Source organism: Dicentrarchus labrax, unplaced genomic scaffold, assembly GCF_905237075.1.
Source record: "Dicentrarchus labrax unplaced genomic scaffold, dlabrax2021, whole genome shotgun sequence".
NCBI classification, from domain to species: Eukaryota; Metazoa; Chordata; class Actinopteri; family Moronidae; genus Dicentrarchus; species Dicentrarchus labrax.
The window spans coordinates 29,205,640-29,233,223 of NW_026136706.1; the positions used below are offsets into that span (position 1 = coordinate 29,205,640).

The window sequence follows — 27,584 nt, forward strand, 5'->3', positions numbered from 1 at the left end:
GAGTTTGTTTCTGTTCAAATGATGATGATTTCTGAATTACGCACGTGGAGACAAAACATGGCAACCATACAATCTTTCAGTCAGCCTACTAACCTTATTCAAATTCTGGCTATTATATTTAGACAAATATATATTATTTTTAATATCTCTTTACTGCTATTTTGAGGTTGACAACAAAGAAAGTTTGACAAACACATAGAAACACCAAATAAAATTACATTTATTTTATAGCACCATGGATAAATTCAGTGTCATACAAAGGATAAAAACAGAACAAAAAAAAAAAAAAAACAGATGCAAAGACTCATTTTGACATAGTGGCATAAACATCTGGATTCTGAATTTTACTGTAGCTTACATAAAACTGATCATAAGCTTTAGAGTTGTAGCAACACAAAGAGGCCACAGGATGGTGCTGTTTTCCAGGTTCTTGACATTGTTTCAGGAGTTTGTGGCCTCTCCCAGATTCACCACCTCAGGAGCATTTTCTAAAGAGGGAACCAAGCTAGGCTGAGGTGTTCCTCTTATTTAGAAAACGCTGGATACATGTTTTTATATCTGTATAGACATGAAGCTAGTGAGCAAGCTATTTGCTATCTGATCATAATGTCTAAGCAGGTCTGAGCAAAGGCAAGTGATTCTTCCTCATTAAAAGATTGGATAATCACTGAACCAGTTTAGGATTAAAGAATGGCAGAGGAAGGAAGGAGGGGCTGCATTTATTGTAGAAAAAGCAGAACAGTAGCGCTGCACCTGACAACATCACAGTGATTCTTCGTCTAGAAGGAGGTCTGGTCTCTGGTTCTGGTACTACTCTTGTCCTGAAGGGCCGATGCACTCGATCCCACTGAGTGAGAATGGCCTGTCGGGCTCCAGCCCACTGGCCCGGCCCAGTCAGACGGTACTGGTAAGGAGTGCAGGGACCCAACAAAACATGCAGTGCCAGTCTGGGGTCCTTCAGCAAGAGCCACAGCATGTTTGGTCGAACCCCCACCTGCTCTGCCAAAAAGTCCAGGTAAGGTAAGTAGTCCACCTGGAGTGGGTTGCGATCTGAGCAGGCAAACCTAACAGAGAGAAACAAAAAATATATTATAAAAACAAAACAATAGCTGTTTTCACAGATGTCTGATAGATATTGATTGATCAATTAATGGATGGCCTGCATTCACAGCAGTGGAGGGGATTACTGGTGATCATCACAACAGCTTAATATGGATCTTGAATTTCTTACCTCTGATGCATGGTTACTGTGTCTTTCTCCATTTCCTTCATCATTGTCTCTTCTGAGGGGAGTTTTGTTAAGCCTGCATGAAAAACAACATGTCAACGTAAAAGCAGTTATTTTAACGTCCATGTTCTGTTTCCCTTTAACAGCTCAAAAAAGGTACTTCACATTGTGTTATCAGCTTGATACTTCATGACTCTTACTGATTTTATGAGAAACCATTTGATATTTTGAACTGCTTAAAAGTAATATAAGAAATATAAATTGACCCTCTCTTCAGTTCATAATATAATTACTTTATATCATGAGGGTCTATTGCAGAACATGTACTAAAGGGTCTTTACCATCCACACTTCAGTTTTTAATATGGACCTCAGTGTAAATTCATTCAAGTACAATCGATCCTGTGTTTTGATAAATGCTTTCACCATCAAGATAAGGTATTTTCCAACTGTCATAGTTAGTTTACCTTTAAACACTCTTGTAGCCCAGCGGCCCTGCATCTCAGCCAGAGGGTTAATGGCCCCATAGCCGTGGATGAAGCCCACCACTGCCAGCGTAGGGTGGGTCAGTGCAGGAGGGAACACATGCTTGTAGAGACGCAGCCTGTGACCACACTTTTCCTGCAGAGCTGAGGGCAGGAAGGGGAAGCTGTAGTTGTACCCTGTGGAAAACACCACTACATCCACCTGTATGACACACACACACACACACACACACACACACAAAACTTAAATCTTAGAATAGCATTAACATTTAATCACTATTATAACCTGATAATGAAGTTTTAACCTAAGTCCCACCCTTCTTTTCTCCGTGCTCCAATAACAATTAAGCCAGCCTTGGTCAGAACCTCTTTTCTCAGATATGCTATGTGCTAGCCTCGTCTCTGTTAAAAAGACAACCACATTTTGAAGCGACATATATATATATATTATATAATCTAATTATATACTGTCAATAATCTTCAAAAAGCTACCTCATCTACAGCAAATGTTAGCTAGCTAGTTACATCTGAATGTAATATTAGCAAAATGCTAGCTAGGTAATTTACATCAATTATTAGTTAGCTAGTTAGCTTCAGCATGTGGTTGTCTTTTCAACATAGATTATCCTAGCACATAGCATATCTAAATACAGGAGAGGACAAAGTTGACCGAGGCTTACTCGACAAGCAAAAATATATATATCAATATTTATTTTACATTATATGACAAATACAGTAACGTTATGTGTTGATGCACAGTTAACAATTGTAATAATACACACCTTGTCTATAACGGACCCGTCAACAAAGACCACTGTGGAGCCACAGAACTCCTTCACATTCGGTTTCACCAGAATACGACCTGAGATGATCCGAGCTGGCAGGTCGTCATTCACAACAGGGATCTGTGTAAAATAACTGTCAAAAAGACAGAAGAGCTGTGTGAAGGAGCTATATGAGGAGTGTTTCAGAGCCACGGAAACATACAGTCATCAGGTAGATATCCCCAAAACTGGTTAGAGACCACTGTCCACACAGCTATAAACTATACATTATGACCCCTCTTGGATAAATCTCAAAATCATCAGTATATTGTACGTTCTGCCAATACTTTCATATTGTGGGGTGTCATGAACATTGCAGTCTGAGGTTCTTGTGGAATCCAAACTTTTTATTTAAAAACAATCATTTAACTAAAACACTGGCCACACAGTGCAGTAAAGATCATCTTGTTACCTATGCTTTGGTTGTATTCCATATAGTTTGTGATCAAATGCCTGGTTCAGCTTCTTCTCCACCATCTTATTGACCCAGGAGGGGAAGAACTTCTGTATCATCATATCAATTCGAGAAGTCCCAACAAGGTCAGCTGGGAGCCCCCTCGGTCCTACACGGCTAACAACCCACGCTCCGCTTCTGGAGCTGAGGTACACCTGCGGGTTAGGTTAGCAGATTCATATGCTCAGCTTTAATATATGGTCACATTTATTTAATATGAAACGACATAAAAGTACAGAAATGTAGTTTAGTTTTGTACCTTCTCAGCAACTCTACTGATGTCAACAGCGATATCGCCTCCAGAGTTCCCAGTCCCAATCACCACTACTCTTTTCCCCTGCAGACCCTCAGCTCTGCGATAATCCCAGCTGTGGAAATATCTGCCTTCAAAGCTCTCAATACCTGAAACAGGAAATCAAAGAACAACCAATCAGTCAATCATGTGCTGAATTCAGTCAGGGAGTGTGGACAGTCTGTGTGCATTTGTGAAGATTATTCGCATTTGTTTCTCATTATTCGTCAACCAGGTTTCTTTCTTCACTTGATGGTTCATTGTATATTTACATGGTTAGTTGCTGTTCCTGCAGTAACTTTTATTTAACTTTTATAAAAATAACTTTCATAATTGCTGTGTTTCTGAGCACCTTTAGCCCATCAAAAATACAGCCTCTGGTTCATTTGGAACAAGAAAAATAATTTCTTGCACTACTTCAATTGATGCTTGGGCCCTAAATATGTGTATGGTGATAGAATAGTAAAAACCGTGTAGTCGGCTACCTTAAAGCGGCAGCAAGTAACTTAAAAAAAATAAATAAATTACTTTTTGTCATATCTGCTGAAACTTTCACTATATCCTGACAGTAGTACATGAGACAGATAATCTGTGAAAAAAATCAGGTTCCTCTGACTCCTCCTAGTGCTCCTAATGGTATTAGCAAGAATCCAACGGGCCTGAAAGAAAACAACCAATCAGAGCCAAGAAAGATTGTTGAGTCTCATTCACAAGTCATCAAATACAGACACTATGAACGAGACTCAACAATCAACTACCTTCAAGCCTCCAATCTAAAATGTCTTTCTATCTTTCTTGGCTCTGATTGGTTGTTTTCTTTTCTTGGTTGATTACTTTTTATTTGTCAGATATGAGACTGAGCAATAACCATACTGCAAAGGAGCTGACATAAGCAGAGGATTACAGAGGGATTTTTGTATGTGTTGATACTAGTTGACATTTTTCACTCAACCTGTATATAACCTGTATTTAATCAGGAGATCTCATTGAGATCTGTTGTTTTCTCATGTGCAGCATTATTGACCATTTTATTGTGAACCCAGTGAAAAATAATGAAAATGTCATGGTACCTGGGAAATCTCTGAGTGGCAGGTGGGGCTGGGTGAAGTGTCCAGTACAAACTATCACTGCATCAAAGATATGGATCTCCCTCTGACCCTCTCTCCTCTCTGTCTCCACCTCCCACTGTCCTGTCGAAGCAAAATCCAGGGTCTGCCTCATACTGACCACGGTGGTCTGACACACACACACACACACACACACACACACACACACACACACACATACACATATACAAACAGTGTTGAATATCCTCCATTGAAATTGGCATTTATCAGTTTTAACGGTAACACTTTACTCCTGTCATCCTATTAGCACTTATAAGAAGGATACAAACATTCAATAAATGGTTTATAACAAACTATAACATATTTGTGTTTAAGGATAATAGAAAATGATCTAAAATATAAGATATTATAGTAACATAATAATTTGATATACAATACTTCAATGCTCTGTCACCAATGGAAACAAACCTTTAAAACAACAACTAAAACATTCAGTTGTATTTACATGATCTGTGTCCTTTTTTTTCTGACTTTGTTGATGTCCTGAGCACACTGAAGCAAATCCCTAGCAACTTGCACCAAGTTGTATGGCAAAAAAGTATTGAATCTTGATCTTGATCTTGATCTTAAAAAGGTAAAAAGGTGTAGGACTCATAATTCACCAATTTATTTACCATAAGCAGAATCTATTGTTATATTTTCCATGCAGGTTGAGAGTTCCATTGTTACAGTCTTCATGAGTCAAAGGGTTAATTGTGGTTACCAAGCTGTTGGACAGGCCTATGAGCTTTACTCCATATAGAAACAGTAGCTGAGCTTGTTAACGCCAAAGCAAACCATCCTAAAGGCCACTAACCTGGAACTGTATGTGTTGCAGCAGTTTGAAGGCCTGAGTGTAGAGTCGCATATACTGCAGCACCTCAGAGTGGTGCATGTTGTTGGGGAGCTCAGCTGGTGGAGGGAAGTCACTAAAGGCCATCATTTCTTTGGAGCTGTTGATGACCACTGACTGATAGATGTTGGTGCGTCCAGGCTCAGCTTTCTCCTACAGAAGGATAATGTGAAGACTTTTGTTATTTCACCTTGCTAATTTGTGTGCAATATACCTTTTTCACAGCCATGAAATAGTAGGGTAAACTCAGGAGTTACCAATGACACTAATCAAGGTTTGGTCCCATTCAGCTCAAACAGAGTCACGTTGCTGCTATTGTGCATGTTGGCTCCCTGGAAAGGCTCTGCTACACTAAATGGAACAGAACCTTAATCTGTATCACGGGTAACTGTCAAAAGTAAGGATATTACTGCAGTACCAAAAAATGTTAAGAATACGTTTTTGCTTGATTTCCTGTGTGAAGCTATGTGTCGTGTATGGAAGCCTATCCTTAAAAACATGTTGTTATTGATGAATGATGTGGCATAGAAAGATAGCTTATTCCGAGGTCATTAAATACAGACGCTTGGGGTTGGTTTGACAATAGTTTATTGTTGAGTCTACCAAAGAACCTGTATTTGACGACCTTTGAATGAGACTCAACAATCAACTATCTTTCTCAGCTCTGATTGGTTGTTTTCATTCAGACCCGATGCATTCTTGCAAATTCCATTAGTAGCACTAGGAGGAGTCAGAGGAACCAGATTTTCTTTTTTTTTTTTTTACAGATTATCTGTCTCACGTACTGCTGTCAGGATATAATGAAAGTTTCAGTGAATATGACAAAAGTTAGTTTGACAAGGTTACCCACTGCAGCTTTAAAAATCATACTGATATTTAAAAAATCATAATGGAATTACATCAAATATATGATGTTAACAACAAAAGTTTTTTTTATTTCCTAGTAAACATTTTTAATTACATTAGTTAGCTAACAACCAGTTTGGTAGAAAACGTTTTTAGAAAATTATTTGACCCTTATGAGACTTTCAAGTCATTCATTCTGTCCAGTAAGACCTTTGAACCTTTAATATGTCAATATGTCAAAAATAGCTTGGACTGACTATTTTGTTGACTTCCTATAAGAAGGTGAACTGATAAAGGCTCTACTGCTTAAAGACACACCATCTAGTGGATTTTTTTGCATTACAGACCTAAACCAAGTGGTAGAGATGGCTCATCAGGTTAAGTTAAACCCATTTTCCAATGAGATACAGTAAATCAAAATGTGCTCTACCAAACAGTTAAGCAGAACATTAAATGGTTCCTACAGGCTTAAACATCCTAAACATGCTCTTAGAATCAAATGTGACTGCAGTGGTGAAGTGATGTACTGTTGTACTGGCCCTCACCTTAAATCTCCATAGACCCCCGATGTCATGGCTGCTCTCAAAGCAGGTGGGCTCCAGACCTTCATCCAAACAGTTCTTGATGCTGCTCAGGCCAGAGATCCCTGCACCGATCACCGCCACCTTCTGAACCATGACGGAGAGGACGTACAGTAGCAGTGGGGACTGATCTGATGTAGAGGTTGGAGCTGGATTCAGAGGAAAGGTGGAAGAGGAAATGTGTGTTTTGTTTTGTAGTGTGATGTGATGTAATTGCATCAATGACTGTCTTTCACACCCATTGTTTTTGAGTCATTCATTTGCATATAAGTGATCAATTTGGGGGATGTAAGTTTTATCTCATGTTCTGTTCAGGTAAAATGTGGAGTGAAAATAATGCTGAATAGACCTTGTTGCAGGAGAAACTTTTCACAGCTGTAACCAATGCCAGTAACTACTGAACAGCACTGCTGGAGGATCATTAATGTTGTCAGGCCCACCTCTGCTTCCTCTGCTGTCCTAAGTCAAAATGTCTGCTGTGAAATAGCTCCATGAAATTTCGTATTGCATTTTCTGCCTCAATAACTGTACCTCTCTCCAGTGATGGGGCAAGTAGTCAGAGCTTTAAGTAAAAGTACTAAAAATATTATGTTGCAAGTAAAAGTCCAGAATGGAACATGTTACTTACGTAAAAGTAAAATGTATACCTTCACAATGCTTGCTGTGTCCAACAAACAGTCCCGAACTATAAATGATGAATTCAATTCAATTAAATTCAATTCAATTTTATTTGTATAGCGCCAATTCATAATAGAAGTTATCTCAGGACAGTTTTCAAATAGAGCAGGTCTAGACCGAACTCCTTATAAATTTGGAAATTGAACTACAGCAAAGCTACCCTAGTCTAGTTAACTGAACATAATTAGTAGTTCACACTATTTTGTAAATAAATGATCAAACCGACTACGTGTGATACAAAATATAATTCAAGAGTCACTTGCCAGGAAATAGAAATTACACATTTTATTTTTTAAAAAAATTACAATTCTAACCAAATATTTCGGTGAGCTGAACGTCCAGCTTCCTGGAATTCCCTGACAGCTAAATCTATCCTTAACAAAACAATCCCATGTGGGCTTTTCAAAATTGCAAGGAATGCTTTATTTCAGTTTGTATTATCTGATTACAACAACTGAACTAGAACAACTCTTAAAACTTTGTTCAAATTTGTTCAAATCAGCTACTCGAATCACTGTGCAAATGTGAATGTAGTATTAAACTACTGCAAAAGGTATTTAAACTACTAGTTTAATTACATGTAGTGCACTACTTCCCAACACTGAAAATAAACGGAACCTTGACCTGCAAAACTGCAACATGAACCTGCATCAGCCTTACCTCGTCTTCACAGGCAGAGGTGAAGAATGGAGTAAAACGCACTCTTCAAGTGTGTCATGTTTTAATATTCAGACAGGGCAGATTGAGGATTGATCCACTGTGGCTGCTCAAGATAATAAAGACATGAGGACATAAATGTAACACAAACTCTCTTGGAAAGTGAATTATTGGTCTAACTATGATTTCTGGAGTCATCAAAGAATAGCAGCATTACTAGATTGAATATAATGCTAACGTCTTGTTCATATATACATAAGTAAGTTGCAGCGTGGGCTCTGACACAGAGGGGTTATAGTGTCACTAGAGTGATTAGGCATAGCGTGGTCCCTGTTTAATAAGTACCAACACAATCCACAAAAATGGCAAAGCAGGAGGCAAAGTGCAACCTCAACATGAATCAGCTTTTGCAAAACTCTGCACAAGCTAAAAATCTATTTGCTTGCATTTGGCGATAAACAGCATTTCATTTATAAAAGCTTTGGCCAGAATGAATCTACTGAAAAACAGAATGAATTTACATGATTAATCCCCCTATTATGTTTAAGAAAATGAGAAAATGCAATTAGCACAGGATCTAACACCTTACTGATCAAAGCCATTGCTGTTATCTTTTGCAGCTATAAAGCACTGTGTGTATATTACTTCTATATAATATCGTATCAAACTGCATTCAGTAGCTGTGTTTTTTGTGCTGAAATTTGCAGCTTTGATAACAGTTCATTTATGTTATAATAGCATCTTTTTTAACCTTTCAATCTGTTACCAATTTATTTCGTTTTTAAATGCACGCTGCAGAAAGCTTTAAAAGCTAGTCCTAGAACAGCAAGTAACCAACCAAACATTTTCTTATGTTTTTATTCCCAGATCACCTTGCAGGTTTAAAAGAGATTGAATCAACTGGTGTTCACAGGGCATCTTTATATTATTTTAACTCCGGGTTTCTTTCACTTTGTCCTTGATTCAGTTCCAAAGTAATTCTAATCTGATACACAAAAGTCTAAAGACTAATAGTGGGCCAGGGGCAACTCTGACTTAAAGTAATCCCAGAAATGCTGATCTAACTCTTTTTGAATTAAGTTCTTGCAGAAAATTCTGAGCTACTGGCTTCAATTAAAATAAATACAATTTTCGTAGAGGAGTATATAATTTTCACCTAGCCATGCAAAATTACTTCCCAACAATTCAATTCAATTCAATTTTATTTGTATAGCGCCAATTCATAACAGAAGTTATCTCAGGACACTTTTCAAATAGAGCAGGTCTAGACTGAACTCTTTGTAACATTTACAGAGACCCAACAGTACCACCATTTTTTTTTTTTTTGGGGGGCTTTTTAAGAAGGGGTTTAATTACAGCTACTTTAAAGGACTGTGGTACATATCCTGATAATAAAGAAAGATTAATCATATCCAGTAAAGAAGTGGCAATTAAGGGAACAACTTCTTTAAGCAGCCTAGTTGGGATCGGGTCTAATAGACAGGTTGATGGCTTCGATGAAGAAATTATTGAAGTTAACTGATGAAGATCGATAGCAGAGAAACAGTCTAAATATATATCTAAGTTTACATTAGTAAAAAGTTTACATTTACACAAAGCCATTAAAGGAAAAATGCCTAAATGTAAATCTTGAAAGCATACAGACACCATTCTTGTTTTGACTTTGTATTTGAAGTGTTCTTTTTACATGGTTTGATCATGTTGAATATGATTGTGGAAGTCTTCTCTCTCAGTGGCTCTGCCCACATTGTTTGCCAGGTTTTCGTTCATCTCATGTTCTGACCCTGGATCTTTCCTTAGGGGCTTTTCCTTCACCTCTGTTCTCATGCTTGGGTTCTTCTGGGACATTCTTGGAGTCCCCCAAAGACAGAAATCTGAATGAAAACACATCTAAGCCTTTAGTTAGAGATAAATGACTGCACTTCTCAGACTGCTACATGCTAAGTACTTGTGTAAAGATGTTGTACAGTATCTTCTGGACCAACAGTGCCGTGTACGGATACATTAGTACTGATTGCCAGTGCATCAAGTTGCATCTCTCATCTCTCTTGCTGATGTTGTTGTTCATCTCTGGGTTCATTCATTTCAGGTCTGATTTAGGTTTTTCTTCATCTCTTTACTCATGGTGTGATTGTCTTCATCATCGTTCTCATCCTTGTTTGACTCCTGTTGCTCACTTTCTTGCTCTTCATTAGGACTGTTCACTTCTCTCTGTTCCAACCTTGACTTTCTCTGGGTTTTTCATTATTTATTGGAGTCTCCTAAAGTGAAGATAAGTAATCCTCCATTTATTCCCATAGGAATATTGGTTCTCTGCATGTAACTCATCCTGTGTATTAGCAGCAGTGGGCAGCCACTGTGCAGCACCCAGGGACCACCTCTGGTTTTAAACCAGGGCCTGGGTCAACAGCACTGTCCGGAGAATCAACCCACATACACCTTTTGATGGTGTGGGAACCCAGAGCACCCAGAGGAAACAAACACAGGGGGGACATGCAAACTCCACACACAAAGGCCCTGGCCCAACCAGGTATCGAACCCAGTCTGTGAGGTGACGGTGCTAACCACTGGGCCACCATCACGCCCAAAACCTGAATGACAAAACAACTTTATCTTTTAAAACGCGAACAGCCCTATCTAGAGCCAGTATTTGATTAGTCTGTTCTGTAGAAACATGGCAGTTCAACATGGCAGACTCCAATGGCTCATTCTAAGGTAACAAAAACACAACGATTCTTACATTCAGGTGATTATACACTAATGAAAACATACCTATGAATATTATATTACATTTCTGACAAAGGATCCTCCTAAATGTTACACACTGGACTTTTAAATTATATTATATATATTAAAATAAATGTCAAACATCTACAGAGCCATTGTACTTCATCACTGGCATAAACGCCACATACTGGGTTTTTTCAACTTCTGTTTATTCTGGTATGTTCTTTAACACAATTACATATTACATTGCATATATATTTAGCATTTTTTAAGTCAAATACATACTAAACATAGATATCACCATATGAAGCCCTGTGTTACCAATTACCAGTTATGGGTCCATCCTATTAAAATGATCTATAAAAGGTTGCCATATCAAATAGAACATGTTCACCTTTCCACTCAGTGATTTTTTTCTAACTGTAAATGCCTCCTCAGGTCTCCTCATTCTGGGTGAAGATGTTTTACAGAATGGAACTGGAGCTGCTCTGCTGGATCTGCTGCGGCTCTGTAATCTCTTGATGTACTTCCAAAACATGTGTGCTAGTGAAGCCCGTGCCTGGGTGGATTTACTGTTGGAAACATCTTGCAGAGTTTCAGTTTTGATAGGTGTAGTCTGATACCTTTCAGCGCTGCGTAACCAGAAGATGGCGCACTATCACCGCGCAATGAGGACTGAACGGCTCTAAACGCGTGGGGCCATGTGGTCCTGAGGAGAGGCGCAGAGGAGATCACCGCCGTTTCTTACACTTTATGGTTCTCCTATAAAATTTCAATATCTATTTATTCTCAAATGCTTAACTCCATGTTCATTTAGGAACTGAAGTGAGGATACTGTAACAGGCAGTCGGTGGAATTTTCTGTTTTATCTTATCGGCGGTGCTTCATGCAAACAGCAGTTAAAGGTCCGCTTATTTTACACAGAGCGGTCCACATCAGGGTGAAAGGCTGCTGGCTTCCACAACAGCACAACAGCATCTCTGTCATCTTCTTTGTCTCCCATGATCTCCACTTTGAAGCAGGACCAGAGGCAAGACCTGAAAGGCGTCACGTGACTCTGCATCTGCTCTCAGTTGTGGCAAGATAACCACGCAACGAGAGAGAGAGAGAGAGAGAGAGAGTTGAGGAGGAGCTTGCTGAGATAAGATTCCCTCCACGCACCATCAGCACCACAAACTTGCAGTCTACCCATCCATCTTCATCTTTCTCCGGCGCGCTTTTCCTTTTGCGAACACACGTTTTAATGTTTTTTGCCCCCCGCCGGAAGGTGCACAGGTGCATCCCGCGGTTAATACTCGCTCTCTGCTGAGTTGATTATGGTCACAACCCCCACGGTGCCAAGGTGGAGCCACCGCGCGTATCTCGGATCGGTGCGCTTCTCCAGGGGCTGGGATGCGCACCGGGCACCTCTCGCTTCCTGCCAAGTTTCGGGTCTGAGCAGGAGTCTAGCGCTGCCCCGGGGCGCCGAGGCAGGAGGACCCAGTCGACCCGGAGCAGGATGCCGGTGATGAGAGGGCTGCTGGCCCCGCAAAACACCTTCCTGGACACCATCGCCACCCGCTTCGATGGCACCCGTGAGTAACAAACCAGAGCGTTCTGATGACTGTGAAACACTTTTATTCTTTCCTATATGATAGGAAATAATCCACAGTATGGAATACTACAGGCATAATATGTCCCTGCGTACATTTGAGAGTGTTGGTGGAAAGATGCCACTTTAAAAGTGTAAAGGACATTCACCTTTTCACTCTGCCTAACAAAGGAGGACCAGTCTCTTAATTTGTCAACAAAGTGGCATCCTTAGAGGACACAATGTGCACCTGTCTGCACAAGAAGTCAGGGCATGCTTTCACATGAATGGAAATAATTAGTGTTAAGTTCTGCTCTTCTATTCTAGGGATGGCAGTACTGTTATGAGAACCAATATGTTGTTTAATGGATGCAATTGAATGTATTAAGAGATTTTTTCCCTTTAATTTAAGGCCAGCAGAGCCCATGAGTTCTGTGAGTGCTGAGAATGTCTTCAGTTCCATTGTGCAGCATCGTGTCTATTTTGCACACACCCCCAGCCTTCAGTCAACCAGTCTCACCAGTTCACTGTTCAAGGCCCACGTTTGCACTTCACTTCCCCCAATGAGCCGACAAAATCCTGTTTTATTCTTCTCTCTATCATAACACTCAGGGTATTTAAGCAATTGGAATGATGCTGGAGAGATGGAGGTAGGATGTGTGCAATTTTTCTCTTTGGTGAGGGTGTCTTGTGAACAGATGCGATGAGCAGCCCGTGTGTGTTTGGGCCCATGCTGGGTAGGTGGGCGGGTGAGAGATGCTTATATCGCGTTCGGCCGCTCATCTCTCCTTCCCCGTTGATTATTCAGGGTGGCGACAACGGGAGTTTGTGTGAGTCTGCGTGTGAGCAGAGCCAGTGTCTCCCCTTAAAGGCATACTATGCAGTTTTTCGGTTTTGTCAAACAGCTCCCCCTAGAGTCGCTGCAGAGTACTTGTATTTAACGCTAACTGTCGTAAATACCACTCACCAGAGCCGTCTCTATATACGGCTCTGTGTCTCTCACGGCCTGATCCCCTCCCCCCTGTACCGGTACATGTTCAGTAGGATGGAAGCGTCGGACATCGAACAGGCAAAGATAGACTCCGAAGATGTCTACTGACCAGGTAACGTCTGAGTGAATGCCTGCTAGTGTCTTCCATTGAGGCTGCTTCTTATGTCGCTGATGTACGTGACGTCGCCCCGTAAAGCAATTTGTGATTCTCACGAGATTTGGCGGGACGCCACCTTTCAGACTTGCATTGCTGGTTCTGCCAACGGCGTCTCTCTCCCGCTTTGCTATCGAGATGATTCGCTATACTACGAGTTCGTTTACCATCGAAATGACTTCGAAGCTGTTATATTAAGGTAAAAATCTTGCATAGTGCGCCTTTAAACCGGTTACGTGTGACAGCATGATAGAAAAGATTATTGGACCATCCAGGCAAGCTAGTTGCGCGAAGGCAGATCCCCATCTCTCACTCAAGGTTTTTCCCAAGTCCTCTCCTCTCCTTTCCTCTCCTCTCCTCTCCTAACTAGTGGTGAACTTGAGGGGCAGTGGTGAAAAAATAAAAAGGGCACTGGACAGTTAACCCTAATTCTATGCATTTATGGTGAAACAGCTAAGTCAGGATTAGAGTTAGCACCCTAGCAGGCACTTAACCATGTTTTCTCCACTGGAAGGACACCCTAGAAGGTACTTTGCTGTTTTTTTTCTACTGGAAGAGCACCCTATAGACAGCACCTTGTTGTGTTTTCTCCCATAGAAGGGCACTTTATGATGTTTTCTCCACTGAAAGGGCTCCCTAGAGGGCACTTTGTAATGTTTTATCTATAATAATGGCACCCAAGAGGGCACTTTGTCAACATTTTTGCGAACATGGGGGCACACCAATCCCCCCCGCCTCCCCTCCTCCCCTCCTCTAGTGCTCCTGACTACACTGGGAAAAACACAGTGGCAATAGTGCTTCCTCCTTTTTTCTGCAGCACATGTAAATGCTCTGACTTTGAAAGGCAAAGTGAGTAGTTAGTGTGTCTTTGTAAGGACTCAGGTTCTCTGCTGTGATGACAAAAAGAAATAAATAGCTTCTCTCCTCACACTCATCTCTCCACTACTACAAATGCTTCAGGTCTTAATCACTCTAACCGTGTAGCCTGCATTATTCAGAGGAGACGCTTGCATACATATACAGTGCACACATACATTCATGCACCCCCCCTGCTGCCTTGTCCAGCACACACAATACTCGCATGTCAGACAGCGGAATGTCAATCCCATTCCTTTTCATGTTCTCTAGATTAGCCCTCATTATGTAAAGAAGTGGTCGGAACCCAGCTATTTTTCTTCTGATTGGCTAAAACACAGGCCTCGCGTTTGCAGAGGTGCTGATAATTACACATCTCCAGCAGTGCATGTGCAGTCATTGTAATTAACTCGCATGGATGTCAAGAATTCATCGTGGCCTTTCTGCTCGTCAGTGGAGGAGGGGGGTGGGATGAGAGGTTGTGGGGGTGGGGAGGCGGGAGTGGGAGCATGATGGTGGGAGGAGGGGGAATTTTGGATGTCTAAATATAAATCCATTATGGGTCTAACGGTGACAAACATGCAGCTATGTGTTTTCTAAATGGTGCAACATCAGTTCCTCATTAAATCCGACACTCAGTGAGGAGAAGGCCAGTTACGTGTCTGCGTGGAGGTGATGGAAGCTTTGTGCCTCGGTGAATACTGACCCGTGTGTGTACTTCTGTGAAAAGGCTTTTTGTTGTGATGTGAATTAAATGGCAACCATGATTACTTTAAAAGAGCCACTCATCTCTGCCAAAACCCTACCTGAAAGCACTTCGTTTTCTCTTGTTGAAGACTATTAGCTGCTTTGTGCAGCTGCTCCATTGTTTCACGTGTCTCGCTCGTCCCAATGTGGAATCTGGCAACACTGGCATTGCACTTGTCTGTGGCCCTTAAGTTCCGAGTTCAGAGCAGAAAAGGCTGGTTTCAAAACATGCCACCATCAAAATGAGACTGACACATATACACACTCAGCCGCGTGTGCTTCTGTGACTCATGTCCACTGGGCTCTAACAACACTTTCTTGCACTGCTTTCTGCACTTTCTCTTGCTCAAACACGACACCTGAGTATAGAGAAAGTGGAAAGTGTGCACATCTAACCCTAGTTGTCTACAGGAGTGGAACAAAATCAGCAGAGACAGGCACTGGACAAAAATGACCTGTATCTGGAAAGATCAGTGATATACAGGTTTATGGATCTGTATCCAGATCTGTATATCACATCATATTATGTCATATAAAAATACAAATAAAGTCCGTCAAAGATCCAGTCTGCACACTGTCCATACAAATGTGACACCACCATGGATAGTACCATTTTGTTTTAATGTGGAAATTAAACTTTTTTTGCGTCAGACACATTATTGTTCGAAGCAGACTATTTGTATATATGGCTGAATACATGTTTGGAGGGATCTTTACTAAGGTTTGTATCTACACTAGACAATAACAATAACTCAATTCATCAGTAGTCGATGGACAGAAAATTAATCACAATTATTTTAATAATCAATTAATTATTTAATTTATTGATCAAGCACAAATGCCAAACTTTCTGTTTCCAGGTTCCTTAATGTGAGGATTTGCTGTTTTCTCTGTTTTATTCTATTTTATATCATTGTAAAACTGAATATATTCTGCAAACGGATCAATAATGAAAGAAATTGCTAATTTGAGCGGATACTGATTGAGAGAATCAGATCGGTGTAGCCCTATACCTGAAACTACACATGAGTGAATACACACAGTTCAACATCCTGAAAAGATCCATGTAAGACTCCACAGTGGTAGTATTTAACTGGGATTTGTATCATATGGCAATTTCTGTGAATATGCTCTCATCTAGTGCTACTTACTATACGCATGCATCAGCAGATCACCAATGTTACAAGTAAACAGTAGACAGTAAGAGGCTTGGATTTGTTTTGACTTGACCTGATCATTATCATGTAAGAGAAGTGATAGTTCACAAGGGCAAACACACCTAGATTCACACACACACACACACACACACACACACACACACACACACACACACACACACACACGCACCCCTTAATGCGGACACAAAGGGCTGCATAACACTACAGTTAGACACAGTTTCTGAATCATACACTTGGTGAAAGGTTATTATTTATAGACCCCTCTCATGACGTATGTTATAGCCAACACCTCTCAGAACAGCATGACAGAAATAACACACACACACACACACACACACACACACACACACACACACACACACACACACACACACACACACACATTGTAAATATAAAATGTGCCAACTGACTAAGCATGCTGTAAATTTATGTTTATTTCTTTATATTCTGCAATCAGTGGATTCATGAGGGGGTCTCATTAAAATCATTATTTTGAATTTGTTAATATCTGAAAATTACAGTCTGGAGGAAATTGGGGAGCTACAAGAGAATGAGTCCTCTGTAGACTCACTGTAAACCTTATGCATAATTCAATCAATGTTCATTTGTGGCTCTGCTCCCTATAAGCCAGAAGCTGTGTGGGACTGCACAAGTCAATTGGTCCTATTAATTGAGTGGGTCTTGGCTTGGTCCTAATCAGGTTAGGGCCTGAGCCCTGTTCATCACGTGGACATGTCTGGAGCAGCAGTCTGTATAAGCTGTCACCAGCCTGCTAGCACCCTCTCCTTCTCTTATGCTTCATTTTGAATCCAAAAATGTAAAAAAAAATCGGATTGTATGAAGAAGGGCCACTAAAATTAGTCTTAGTGTGAAAATAGCTGTCTTTGTTAGGGGTGTAATAAAATATTGATATATGTATCAATTGATGCTTTTTGCTCTGTGCTCAACAGTTGAGCAAGCATCTGTCAGAACCAAGTGTGAACCTATTGTGACGTCACCCATTGGTTTGTGGAGTATAGTTTTTGAAGCCCCGCGTTCAGGGGCGCCGTATAGGGGGGAAAAGTTAGGACAATTCCAAGGGCCCACGACTGACAGGGGCCCCAAAAAATAGGTAAAACCTAATATAAAATGATTAAACCATCATTATTCAGTATATATATTTAAAAGATAATAATAAAACTAATGATCTCTTTGTTTTTACTTGTTTTTGGCAGTAAAAGTTAAATATCCCCATTGACCAAAAAGTAAACATCCATATTGACCGACCACCCCTCTGTATCTGCATGAAATGGTTTGGTCCTGCCTTATCAACGGTGTTAAGTTGCGGTCAGATGAGCCAGAACTACAGTGATCACAATGTTAACTAGTCAATCAAAATCTGGTTTTCAAAAAAGGAAAGAGAGAAAAGAGAGAGAGGAAAGACAAAGGAAAGGATATCAATCTGTAACCCAGTGTTTCACCAAGAAAGGAGCCTCTAGTCTGTGAGTGGTATTAACCTGTTGGCTTAATGTCCATAGGGAAATAAGATACAGCTACAGACTAGTGTCAGCCTACATTTAATCACCATTTAATCAGTTCAGGGAAACGTTTAGCAACATATTCATATTAAATCATTGTCCCTGCCCCTTTTAGCAGACTTAACAACAGATGAGTCAGCAGCACCCCAGTCTCCCCATCACTGTACCCCTCCCTGTCCCAGTGAAGAAGCTGAGCAACGTTGTGTTCAATGACAGGCCAGTTAGCATCATTGCAGGGAGTCTGTGGGGATTTCTCTGTCTCTCTTGCTCTTTTTACCATTACAAAAAAGAAAATGAAATATTTATTAATGACAGAAATTCAACAAATTAATAACAATTATTTTCTCACATAATGATCATTATGAAATAAAATAAAAAAACAACAACTTAGTGTCTGTTCTGGATGCTGGACAGTTGGAAACAGTGAGTATGCATTTTATGGTTCATTTTAATCTTGCATCAAATAGTGAACTGCATACTGTATGCAGACTTGCGTGCATGTGAAAATCACCAGCAGTAAATATTGTGCTAGTACTAGTATTGAACTAGAAGAAGCAAGACAGTTGCAAGCCTTTTTTGATGGGACAGTAAGGTCCTAGAGATGAGGTGACAACAGCTGCGCAGAGGGGGCCCAATTTGATTTTTCTGTCATGGGGCCCAAAATTCCTGGCCAAACATAGATTAGCCTACCACATAGCATATCTAAGTACAGGAAAGGAGAAAGTTGATTTAGGCTTGCTTAACTGTTATTGGAGCACAGAGCACAAAGTTGCAGGATTAAGAAGGGTCAGTTCTATCAATCTGTGTGCTTGAACCCCAAACTAATGTTTCTCAAGATGGAGGTACAGCACCCCAGGGGGTGTTCAGAGAACGGTGGCTTAAGACGATGTGGAAGAAGCAATATATTGCATAATATTGAATTGTAACCCCTGTATCATGATAGGTATCATATACAATACACAGCCTAAATAAAAAATGATTTTACAGAGAGATTAAGCTGTTGCAGCTTTTACAGACAACTCTTACGTGTTTGGATTTTATTTTTATTCATAGTGCATGTATAATATGAATCTTTCCCTGAAGCCCTTATTTATCTCAGTCTCAGTCTAGTGTCAGACTGTCTCTTCCCAGTTAATCTGTTACACCTACTCTGTTGTAAGAATAGAATTAAATTGAATCTGAGGGGAAACTGATGTCTTCACGAATTCAGTCCTTGCGTTGCCAGTTTTACAGATTGTTCTAATCCTGATCATTTGCTGCATCATTGAGTGGCAGCAATTGAATTAGTAGCAAATCTATAAACGCCTTACTTTGTTAACAAAAAGCCCCTCATATTTCCATACAGAGATTGAAGTATTTCACCATTTTTTGTTACATTTTAAAGATCTTTCATCTCCATCTTCTGTCTTATCACACATAATAATCACTTTCTCACAAAGCCCATTTGCTCCAGTCACAGAGAAGTAATGTATATTACATTCTGTGTCTTTCTAACAGCTAAGATAACTCACATCTCTCTCTTCTCCACCCCTCATCCCTCAATGCTGTTTCCTTCCTTCTGTCATCCATTAGTTGCCTTCTACCCTCTCTTCTTGTTATTCACTTAATTTCGTGCATTTGTGTCTACATGCATATGTGTAAGTGAGAAAATGAGTGTACTGCAGGGAGAAAGACTGTCACCACTTCCATGTGCCTGTGTTTGTGTATCTGTGTGCCTGTGTATGTTTGACAGCACAGATTAGCGGTGAAACATTGCTGTGTCTCAGGTGTATGTTTCCCCTGTGGTGCTTTGTGCTTAAACCCCCTCCTGGCCTCTCCTCAGGCAGGAACAGATATAATGATAGGCCTCATCATCGCTAGGCTTGGCTCTGTCACTTTGTGGTATTAGCAAGCTACACCCATCATATTTTACAGCAGATAAAAAGAGTAAGAGTATATAGCCATGCTAGCGGCCCGGTGAGGATTAGGCACAGTGGTTCATTGAACTAAATGATAATGTTAGTATGGCAACATGCTCATGATGACATTTTTGACATGTTAATGCTTAGCAGGAGCAATGTGTACCATGGTCTCCAGAACCACCAGGGAAGCCATAGTTGGAGACTGTTTGGAAAAGGGCAGGCACTTGACTGGTGATTGGATGAACCATCCGTCTATTGTGGGCCAACTTCAACCAATCAGGTCAACAAACCCCATGTACCAAGGCTGAGTTCCTATTGCAGTGGCCATGGGTTTGAGTCAGACCTGTGGCCTTTTTCTGTGTGTCATCCCCTAATAAAGACAAAAAGATTTGCCTTTCCTTTGGCTCGGATACAAGTACATAGCTTGAAGCTTGGCAAGATGGATTCTTGCGTGATTTCATTATCTGTTGAGTCCAGCTTCCAAGCATTGGGATGATTGGATCTGACTGAGAACCCGAGGACAAGCTGTGGTGAAGACTTGTCAGTCACAAGACAGCCACGCCCTAAAAGCATAGCCTACTTTATTGTTTAGTTTACTCTAAATGGGACCATAACTTACTAAATGAACATCATGAAGAAGACTTGAAACTAGAGAATGAGACCATAAACTCATTAGGAAATGATTTACTGAGCTCATAAATCAAGTGAAAAGCAGTTTATTATTATAATACAGTTTACTTGTCAACATCATCATAAAAGTGTTTCCCCTCTCAGTTACATTCATGTAGTGACAGTGGGGTGTCGACTGGCCTAATGCTTGTCTCACACAGCGAACAGATTTTAAATTTGGGGAACAGAGAGCAGTGGTATTGGATAGGTATTTTGTATTGGCAGACATGTCTTTGTAGGTTTTGTAGGACAGAATGTAGAGACTAGCGTAGCAAACAAGCAAAGTAGATTTAAATAGAAAAAATAAAAAAGCATTAAGAGGGAGCAAATATTTGAATCTGTGATGTGGAGCTACTTTACTAACTATGAATAAGGGCCACAGTAATGCTAGTGCTAGTGTGGATATGTTATTAAGGGCCAATGAAATGCCATTAAATACAGCTAAATAAAGACTCCCATAGATCCTCAAAGGTATGTCAGGAAGCTCATTACTGTATCAGCATTAAAGGAGTCTGTAAGAGACTACATCATGTTCACAAATACTACTCAAGAACACTGCAGTACCATTTCAAATACTAATTTTCAGAATGTTTCATCATAAAATTGTAGAATATTGCTATTTGTGAGCTTATTTTGAACAATTAGTCAATCATTTCAATCACATATCACATATTGATCAGCATTTATTTTTTTGCCTGAAGTTCCTGATATATGTTTTAGTATCAGATAAACACATGGTAACACAGTAATGTAGGCCTGGCATGCTCACATGATGGATTAAATTGCTGTATGAGTGAGTGGGAAATGTGAATGAGGCAAATGATAATCATCAGAGAGTTTACACTTATGTAAACATAGTTCCATTGACAGCCGACTGTGATTTTGACATTTTTATTTCAGTGGTCCAATCACAACACAAAATTTAGTTCTTTAAAAATAAGAAAATATATGAGATTATTCCCTCTGAAACACATGATTTGGATCAGTGGTAAACATGACGGCATCAGCATCCCAAAGGATGAATCAAAAATTAATTATGGCTGGTATTGTTACCTAATGGTTGTGTTTGAACAGTAGCTCAGCCTGCAGGTCATAATCTGCCTCTCGTTATCACCGCTGGGCAAAAGGAGGAGAGTGAGACCTGGAGTGGGAGAAAGAAAGAAAATGGTTGGAGGAGGCTACACCAAGTATTGAAGTAATGGTGTGGTGTGTGTATAAGGTAGTGGCAGATAGGATCAAATTGCAAAGGGGATTGAAGTAGAACTACTGCTTTCTAAATGTTGGTATCGGCCATTGAAAAACCCATATCTGTCGACCACTAGACAGCAGGTTAAAAGAGACAAAGAACTAAAGATCTTTCAGACAGATCCTTGGGGAAATACACCTTGACAACAAAAGATTGCCAGGTAAAAAATATGATTTGCAAGATAGACTATGTCTCAAAATAACAGAAGTGTTCTCTGTTCTGATCCTCAGGCTGGTCACCCTCAGTGATCTTTACCTTTGGACGGAGGGAAAACGTGCACAGTGAACTTATGAAAGGAGTAACACTGGAAGCCATGTTCTACTCTCTCCTCTCTGCAGCCAGTGGCTGCAGGCTCTCCTTGTCCACTCTTTTCTCCTGCTACTTTACTGATTCTGCCATACACTCCCTGACACACATTCCCACCTGCAGGAATCCACTCCAGACTTGCTTGCCACATTTCACTGCCTTCATAATATGTCTCGCAAAGTTATATGAGGCCTGATTTATTAGCTGTGTGGACTGTGATTGGGGCAGGGAATTAATAAAACCATCATTTAGGCACGCTCTTCAAACAATTTATAATCAGGAGGGCTCTCGACAAAGTGAGCTTGCTTCATTATTTCTGGATTTAACAGTCTCCTTTTAGCACTTGTGCTGCGCCCGCAGTCAGATTATGAAGTTGATAATCAATGATGAGAGAACTCTGCTTGCTTACTGAATTAGGTCTTTAACAGATGGACAATTTCCACTATTCAGACACTGAAAGGCTCCACGAGCTAAAGGCGTACAGGGGCTGTTTTCTTTTTACTGCACATGCACACACTCAAATACACAGGAGTCTCCTCTCTTTAAATCTCTCTCTGTCTCTCACACACGCACATACACAACCACACACACACACACACACACACACACACACACACACACACACACACACACACACACACGTTCGGCTGCAGTGGGTTGCATTTCTGAAGGCAGTGGGTGAGTTGCAATCAATAGCTACCCAAACAGTTATATATTATTTACAATGGCTGTCTCTTTAAAACAATCAATATGGATGTTTCACCACCCACCTGCTGCCATTGACTCAGTTTACTGAGGCTACAGGTAAGACCATGACATGGTTAAACACTATTCCCAATTATACAGGGCCAGCAGACTGTTTCTGTTGATGCTTTGCTTTCTTTCTTCTGCAATACTAAAACATGGACAGTTATTGTTCATTACAGCGTGGTGGTCTTTCTGTTGGGTCTTAGGCCTGTCGCACCTCCAACGGTGCCTGTGATGGACTGTGCATGGCAGGGGTCGTCCTCTTCCCCTGAGGCAGGCCTAAATCTGACTGCATACTGCACGGTTTTGCTGCAGGGTCTTCAGCTGGGGACCACCGCTCATTGACGTTTCGCCCCTTAACCCAGAACATCTCCTGGTGGTGGGGCAGTGAACAGGGACGTCTCCCTGACACCCCCTGCAGCAAAACCTAATTGGATGTTACTAGGGCTGGGCGATAATTTCACTTGAACTCCATTAGAGAAAAATAGGAAGAAAACCCAGAGCCAGAACCGCAAGTCATTCTGGGGGATGTAGGCAGAGGAAGGGCTTTAGCCTCTTGACCTATCACGGCCCAGCTAAGCCAGGTTGGTGGCCTCAACAACAACAACAACAACAACAACAAAAAGAACGGTGTGGAGTGAAAGGAGAATATGAGTGCGACAGCCGAGAGGAAATTGTAGATAAAAAGATCACGATAAAAAGGTCACGTCACCAGTTTGGCAATATTTTAAGTCAGACAAGAGTCAGACCCATGTTGTCTGCAAACTTTGCAACATTTATTTTATCACCTCAGCCGCTGTCATCCGCTGGAGTACAGCAGCCTCAAAGAGCCACAGCCACAGCCATCGACATCTGCCGGTACAAGTGGAACAACACACAAACGGCAACAGACCACCATCGAGAGGTACACGTGCCATACGACAAAACATCAAAGCGATATAAAGAAATAACTGATGCAGTGGTGTATCATTTAGCGAAGGACATGCTCAGGTGAAACAGTTTTCCTTGCAGTGAAACATGTTGAGTTGTTTTTGAGTTATTTTTATAATTTTATGCTGGTTTGATACTGACATATTACTGTTTATTACATGTCTAAGATGTTAGTTCTACCTCAGGTGTACACTCATTTTTTATTTACAAAATACTTTTTGTTGGATTAAGCATTTGTTTAATGTCTATATTTGCACATTGACCAGTATGTTTATTTAGTTGACTGTTTTTCATAGTTGTGTTGACCTTTTTATAAAGGTTAAAGGTTACGTTTAAAATAAAAGTATTTAAATTCTGCCTTTTTTTCTCCTGGTCCTCATTTAGAATAGGTTAAAAAAACGAATCAATAATTATCGATATCGACGGATATGAAACACTTATATCGTGATACATTTTTCAGCCATATCGCCCAGCCCTAGATGTTACTCCCCAAGCCTTGTCTCGTCTTTTCAGCCAGAGCCAGTGGCTTGCTTTCTCAGCTTCCTCAGAGAGCTCTTTGGTGGATCTGCTCAGTGTGGCTCCACATAGTCCCAGGTCCTTGAGCAGGCGTGATGTTGATCTGCCCACAAAGCCTCTGGCTCCCACCTCCACCGGGTACAGCCTCACACTCTTTCTCTCATAGGCAGCTTCCAGTCCCTCCTCCCATGGCACTGTCAGCTCAATCACCGCCCCTGGTGTTAATAGCTTGGCGGGTGGTCTCTTGCTGGTATGCATTGCGGGTTCCCCCTGCCTGAGGAAGTGGATCCTGCGTAGGCTCTCTGATTGGACTCTGGTTGTTTGCCTCCTGCCGACTTTTCTCCAGCACCTCTGCCAGCTTCTTGAGCACTTGGTCGTGCCGCCATCTGAGCCGACCCTGTGTCAGTGCTGTTTTGCAGCCCGACAGAACATGCTGGAGTGAGGCATTGATGGTCCCGCAGAGGTCACAGGATTGCTCTGTTCCAAGCCATTGGTGGAGGTTGTTAGGGCTTGGGAGGGTGTCGTATGTTGCCCTAATGAGGAAACTGGCAGTAGCTGCTTTCAGGGGTAGCTGGAGTGAGTTCCATCCATACAGGCCAGCAGCTGAAAAGCACTGTCGTAGGCAGAGCCATTTGGGGATGAAAGAGTTGGCTTTTGCCTCCATCTGGCTTACAGCTGATGAGGTAACTTCACACAGCTTCAGGGGCCACATCACCCTTAGGTACAGGGTGAAGTGATAACACCACAACTTGTACTTTCCAGGTAGCTGGCTTGCGTCGATCTTGGACAGACCTTCTGACAGCTGCCGAAGAATGATTTTCCCCATATCCTTGTCTGAGAGACCAGATGTATAAAGTCTTCCCAGGCTTCGGATGGGCTGATCCACGATACAGGGGATGTCTTCCCCGCTGATGGTGAAGGTGACTCTGTCATTTCTCTCCCCCTTTCGCAATGAGAGGCTCCTTGATTCTGCGGCTTGAACTTCATCCTGGCCCAGGTGATCAGCTCATCCAGCCTCTTAAGCAGCCTGGATGTGCATGGGGCGGTTCGCAGCAGGCAGCTGATGTTCTATATAGCTCCTTAGGGGCGGGAGCCGCTGGCCTGCAGGCAGCCGGACCCCACCCACCACCTGCCTTGCCCCGATCAGAATGATCTCAAACGCTGCCACGAAGAGGATGGGGGAAATGGAGCATCCCATTGCGATCCCTACTTCCAGTTGTTGCCAGCCAGTGGTGACCTTCTTCAGTGCAAAGCACATGTGCATGTCCTGGAAGTAGTTCATGATCACGGTCCTGATGTTGTCTCGGATGTAGAAGAATTCCAAAGCGTAGGATATGAGCAGGTGTGGCACTGACCCATAGGCATTAGCTAGGTCTAGCCATATGACGTGCAGATCTTTCTTCCCCCTCTTAGTGGTCTGAATCTGTTCCCAAATCATGGAAGCATGCTCTACACAGCCAGGGAAACCTGGAATCCCGGCTTTCTGGCAGCTGGTATCGATGTATTATTATTATTATTTTTTCTTTTAAGTTATTTTTTTGGCCTTTTATTGCCTTTATTTGACAGTGACAGCTGGAGATAGACAGGAAAGGGGGGCAGAGAGAGGGGATGACACGCAGCAAAGGGCCACAGGTCGGAATCGAACCCTGGGCCGCTGCGGGACTCGGTCCACCGCGCCCGGACAAGGACAGTGTTTTGATTGTGTTTCCCCAGCACGTGTTTTTAGTTCAATTCAAAACCAGTTACATGTGCTACAGACTACAGTGCTGGGTAAAAATCAAGTCCTTCACCAATTACATTTGATTCAGCATTGCAAACCTATTATTACTTTGTCAGACTCACAATGGACAGTTTCATATTGCTTTGAAGATTTTAACTCATTACATAGTGTGCAAGAGTACGAGAAGATTTCCCTAATAAAGTTATGTAATATTTGCTTAATTAATTTGACAGAGAACATGAGTGACAGCTGGTACATTTAATCTATTTGAAAGTTTAAAGTGACACCGTTTATGTTTTGTAATCAACAATATAAATAAATGTTAAATTAAGAATACATAAGACATTATGTTCAGAACAAAACATGACATGAAACAACATGATTTACTAGAAATGTTGTTCTTTTCTTGCTAACAATTTTAAAACCTTTATTAATTGTTTAGTAAAAAATTACCTTAAATGCCGTACATTTTGCAAAGTTGTTTGGTCCAGCATGATGTATACCAAGTTTCCCAGATGATTGTATTATAACAACAGTTTTTATTTTGTATTTAAAATATGAATTAAAATCACTTGTGCATACTATGTCTTTGCAACTTTAGTTAGTAGGTTACATGTTGTTTACAAATGCTTGGCACAGTAAATGCACAGTACACACTTCCATCAAGTATTCTATAAAATTGTAGTTATTTTCATGAATTTGATGTCACTTAGAATGAAGGCTGTGAGTTTTGTATGTAGGTTCACAAGGAGGCCAAGTTCATCTCATAATTTACTTACTACTTCTTACTTTACTTACTTGACTATCTGTTTCTGTAAAGATTTCCATACCTGAACATAAGACGTATACGATACCCATATTATTTTATTGACCTGCCATCCATGACTCTGTAGCATCATTAAAGCTCTGGGCAATATTAAAGATTTCACCCTCTGCCAGAGGTGGTGATATAACACAGTGGAGCTCTTTGGAATTAATGAAGAAGTGATTTTTGACATGGTTTCTCTAATTTGGCACACTTTATGTACTTTTTTGTCATTTTAACTTTGAAACAATGGTCTTTTTTCTTTTTGTTTGTGTCATGGTGTAGGGGTGTGGCACCTGGACACTGATTTTGACAACTCCCACCGTTGGATTTGATATCCAGTAGATTTGAAGGCCTGTTTAACCAATTATCAAATAACAATTGACCCTTTCTAAGCCTTTATGGAACCACGGTTAACTTTCTCCTTTCCTACTTAGATATGCTATGTGCTAGGCTAATCTATGTTAAAAGTGACATATATAGTCACATCTTAAATTAGCTAAAGATAGCAAAACGCTAGCTAACTAGCTAATCTACATCATAGTGTTTTGCTAACATTAGTTTTCAAATGTAACTAGCTAGCTAAATATTAATGTTGGAGTGTTTGGCTCTGTAGCAAAATGCTAGCTAACTAGCTTGCTTATGATTGATGTAGATTAACTAGCTAGTTGTTTTGCCATAGATATATATACTGACTAGATGTCGCCTTGGGCTTCTAAGCAAACGTCAAAACCGCCGCCATCTTGGAGCGTGGAGCTGAAGCGCCAAATTAGTTTTCCTGCATTCAGATCAGCTCTAGAGATGCCCGACTGTTGTGCTGCTTATGGATGTTCGAACAAAAGAAATTAAAAAACCAACAGCAAGGGATAACATTTCACAGGTGATGATGTGTTTTATGATATTGAATGTTACGAAAGTATATTTCTGGTGATGAAATTATATTGTTTCAGTCTCATGTTTCAGTATATATATAGCTATGGTTGGTTCGGTGACGTTTTCAAA

The 27,584-nt window shown here is 40.9% G+C and overlaps 2 protein-coding genes across 2 annotated transcripts in view; one reads left to right on the plus strand and one right to left on the minus strand.

Moving 5' to 3' along the window:
• Positions 1-202: 202 nt before the first annotated feature.
• On the minus strand, positions 203-8,096 carry LOC127365310 (flavin-containing monooxygenase 5-like). Its single transcript, XM_051403296.1, has 10 exons — positions 8,007-8,096; positions 6,633-6,817; positions 5,206-5,394; positions 4,353-4,518; positions 3,250-3,392; positions 2,949-3,145; positions 2,495-2,630; positions 1,695-1,914; positions 1,232-1,304; positions 203-1,064 (listed from the first exon to the last, which is right to left on the minus strand). Exons 2-10 carry the CDS (start codon positions 6,762-6,764, stop codon positions 665-667), a joined length of 1,656 nt encoding a protein of 551 aa, XP_051259256.1. The 5' UTR covers positions 6,765-6,817; positions 8,007-8,096; the 3' UTR covers positions 203-664.
• A 3,739-nt stretch (positions 8,097-11,835) lies between these two features.
• Positions 11,836-27,584, plus strand: part of kcnh3 (potassium voltage-gated channel, subfamily H (eag-related), member 3) — a 175,699-nt gene continuing 159,950 nt past the window's right edge. The window contains 1 exon segment of the mRNA XM_051403203.1: positions 11,836-12,304. Within this exon segment, the coding sequence (XP_051259163.1) occupies positions 12,229-12,304 (76 nt within the window). The 5' untranslated portion in view covers positions 11,836-12,228.

Excerpts from the sequence above, each read along its gene's own strand:
- LOC127365310 (XM_051403296.1), bottom strand. The coding sequence starts at position 6,764 with ATGGTTCAGAAGGTGGCGGTGATCGGTGCAGGGATCTCTGGCCTGAGC. Across the intron at positions 4,519-5,205 it reads TGCAACACATACAGTTCCAG|ACCACCGTGGTCAGTATGAG; the intron begins GTTAGTGGCCTT and ends TGTGTGTGTCAG. Across the intron at positions 2,631-2,948 it reads GGAATACAACCAAAGCATAG|TTATTTTACACAGATCCCTG; the intron begins GTAACAAGATGA and ends TCTTTTTGACAG.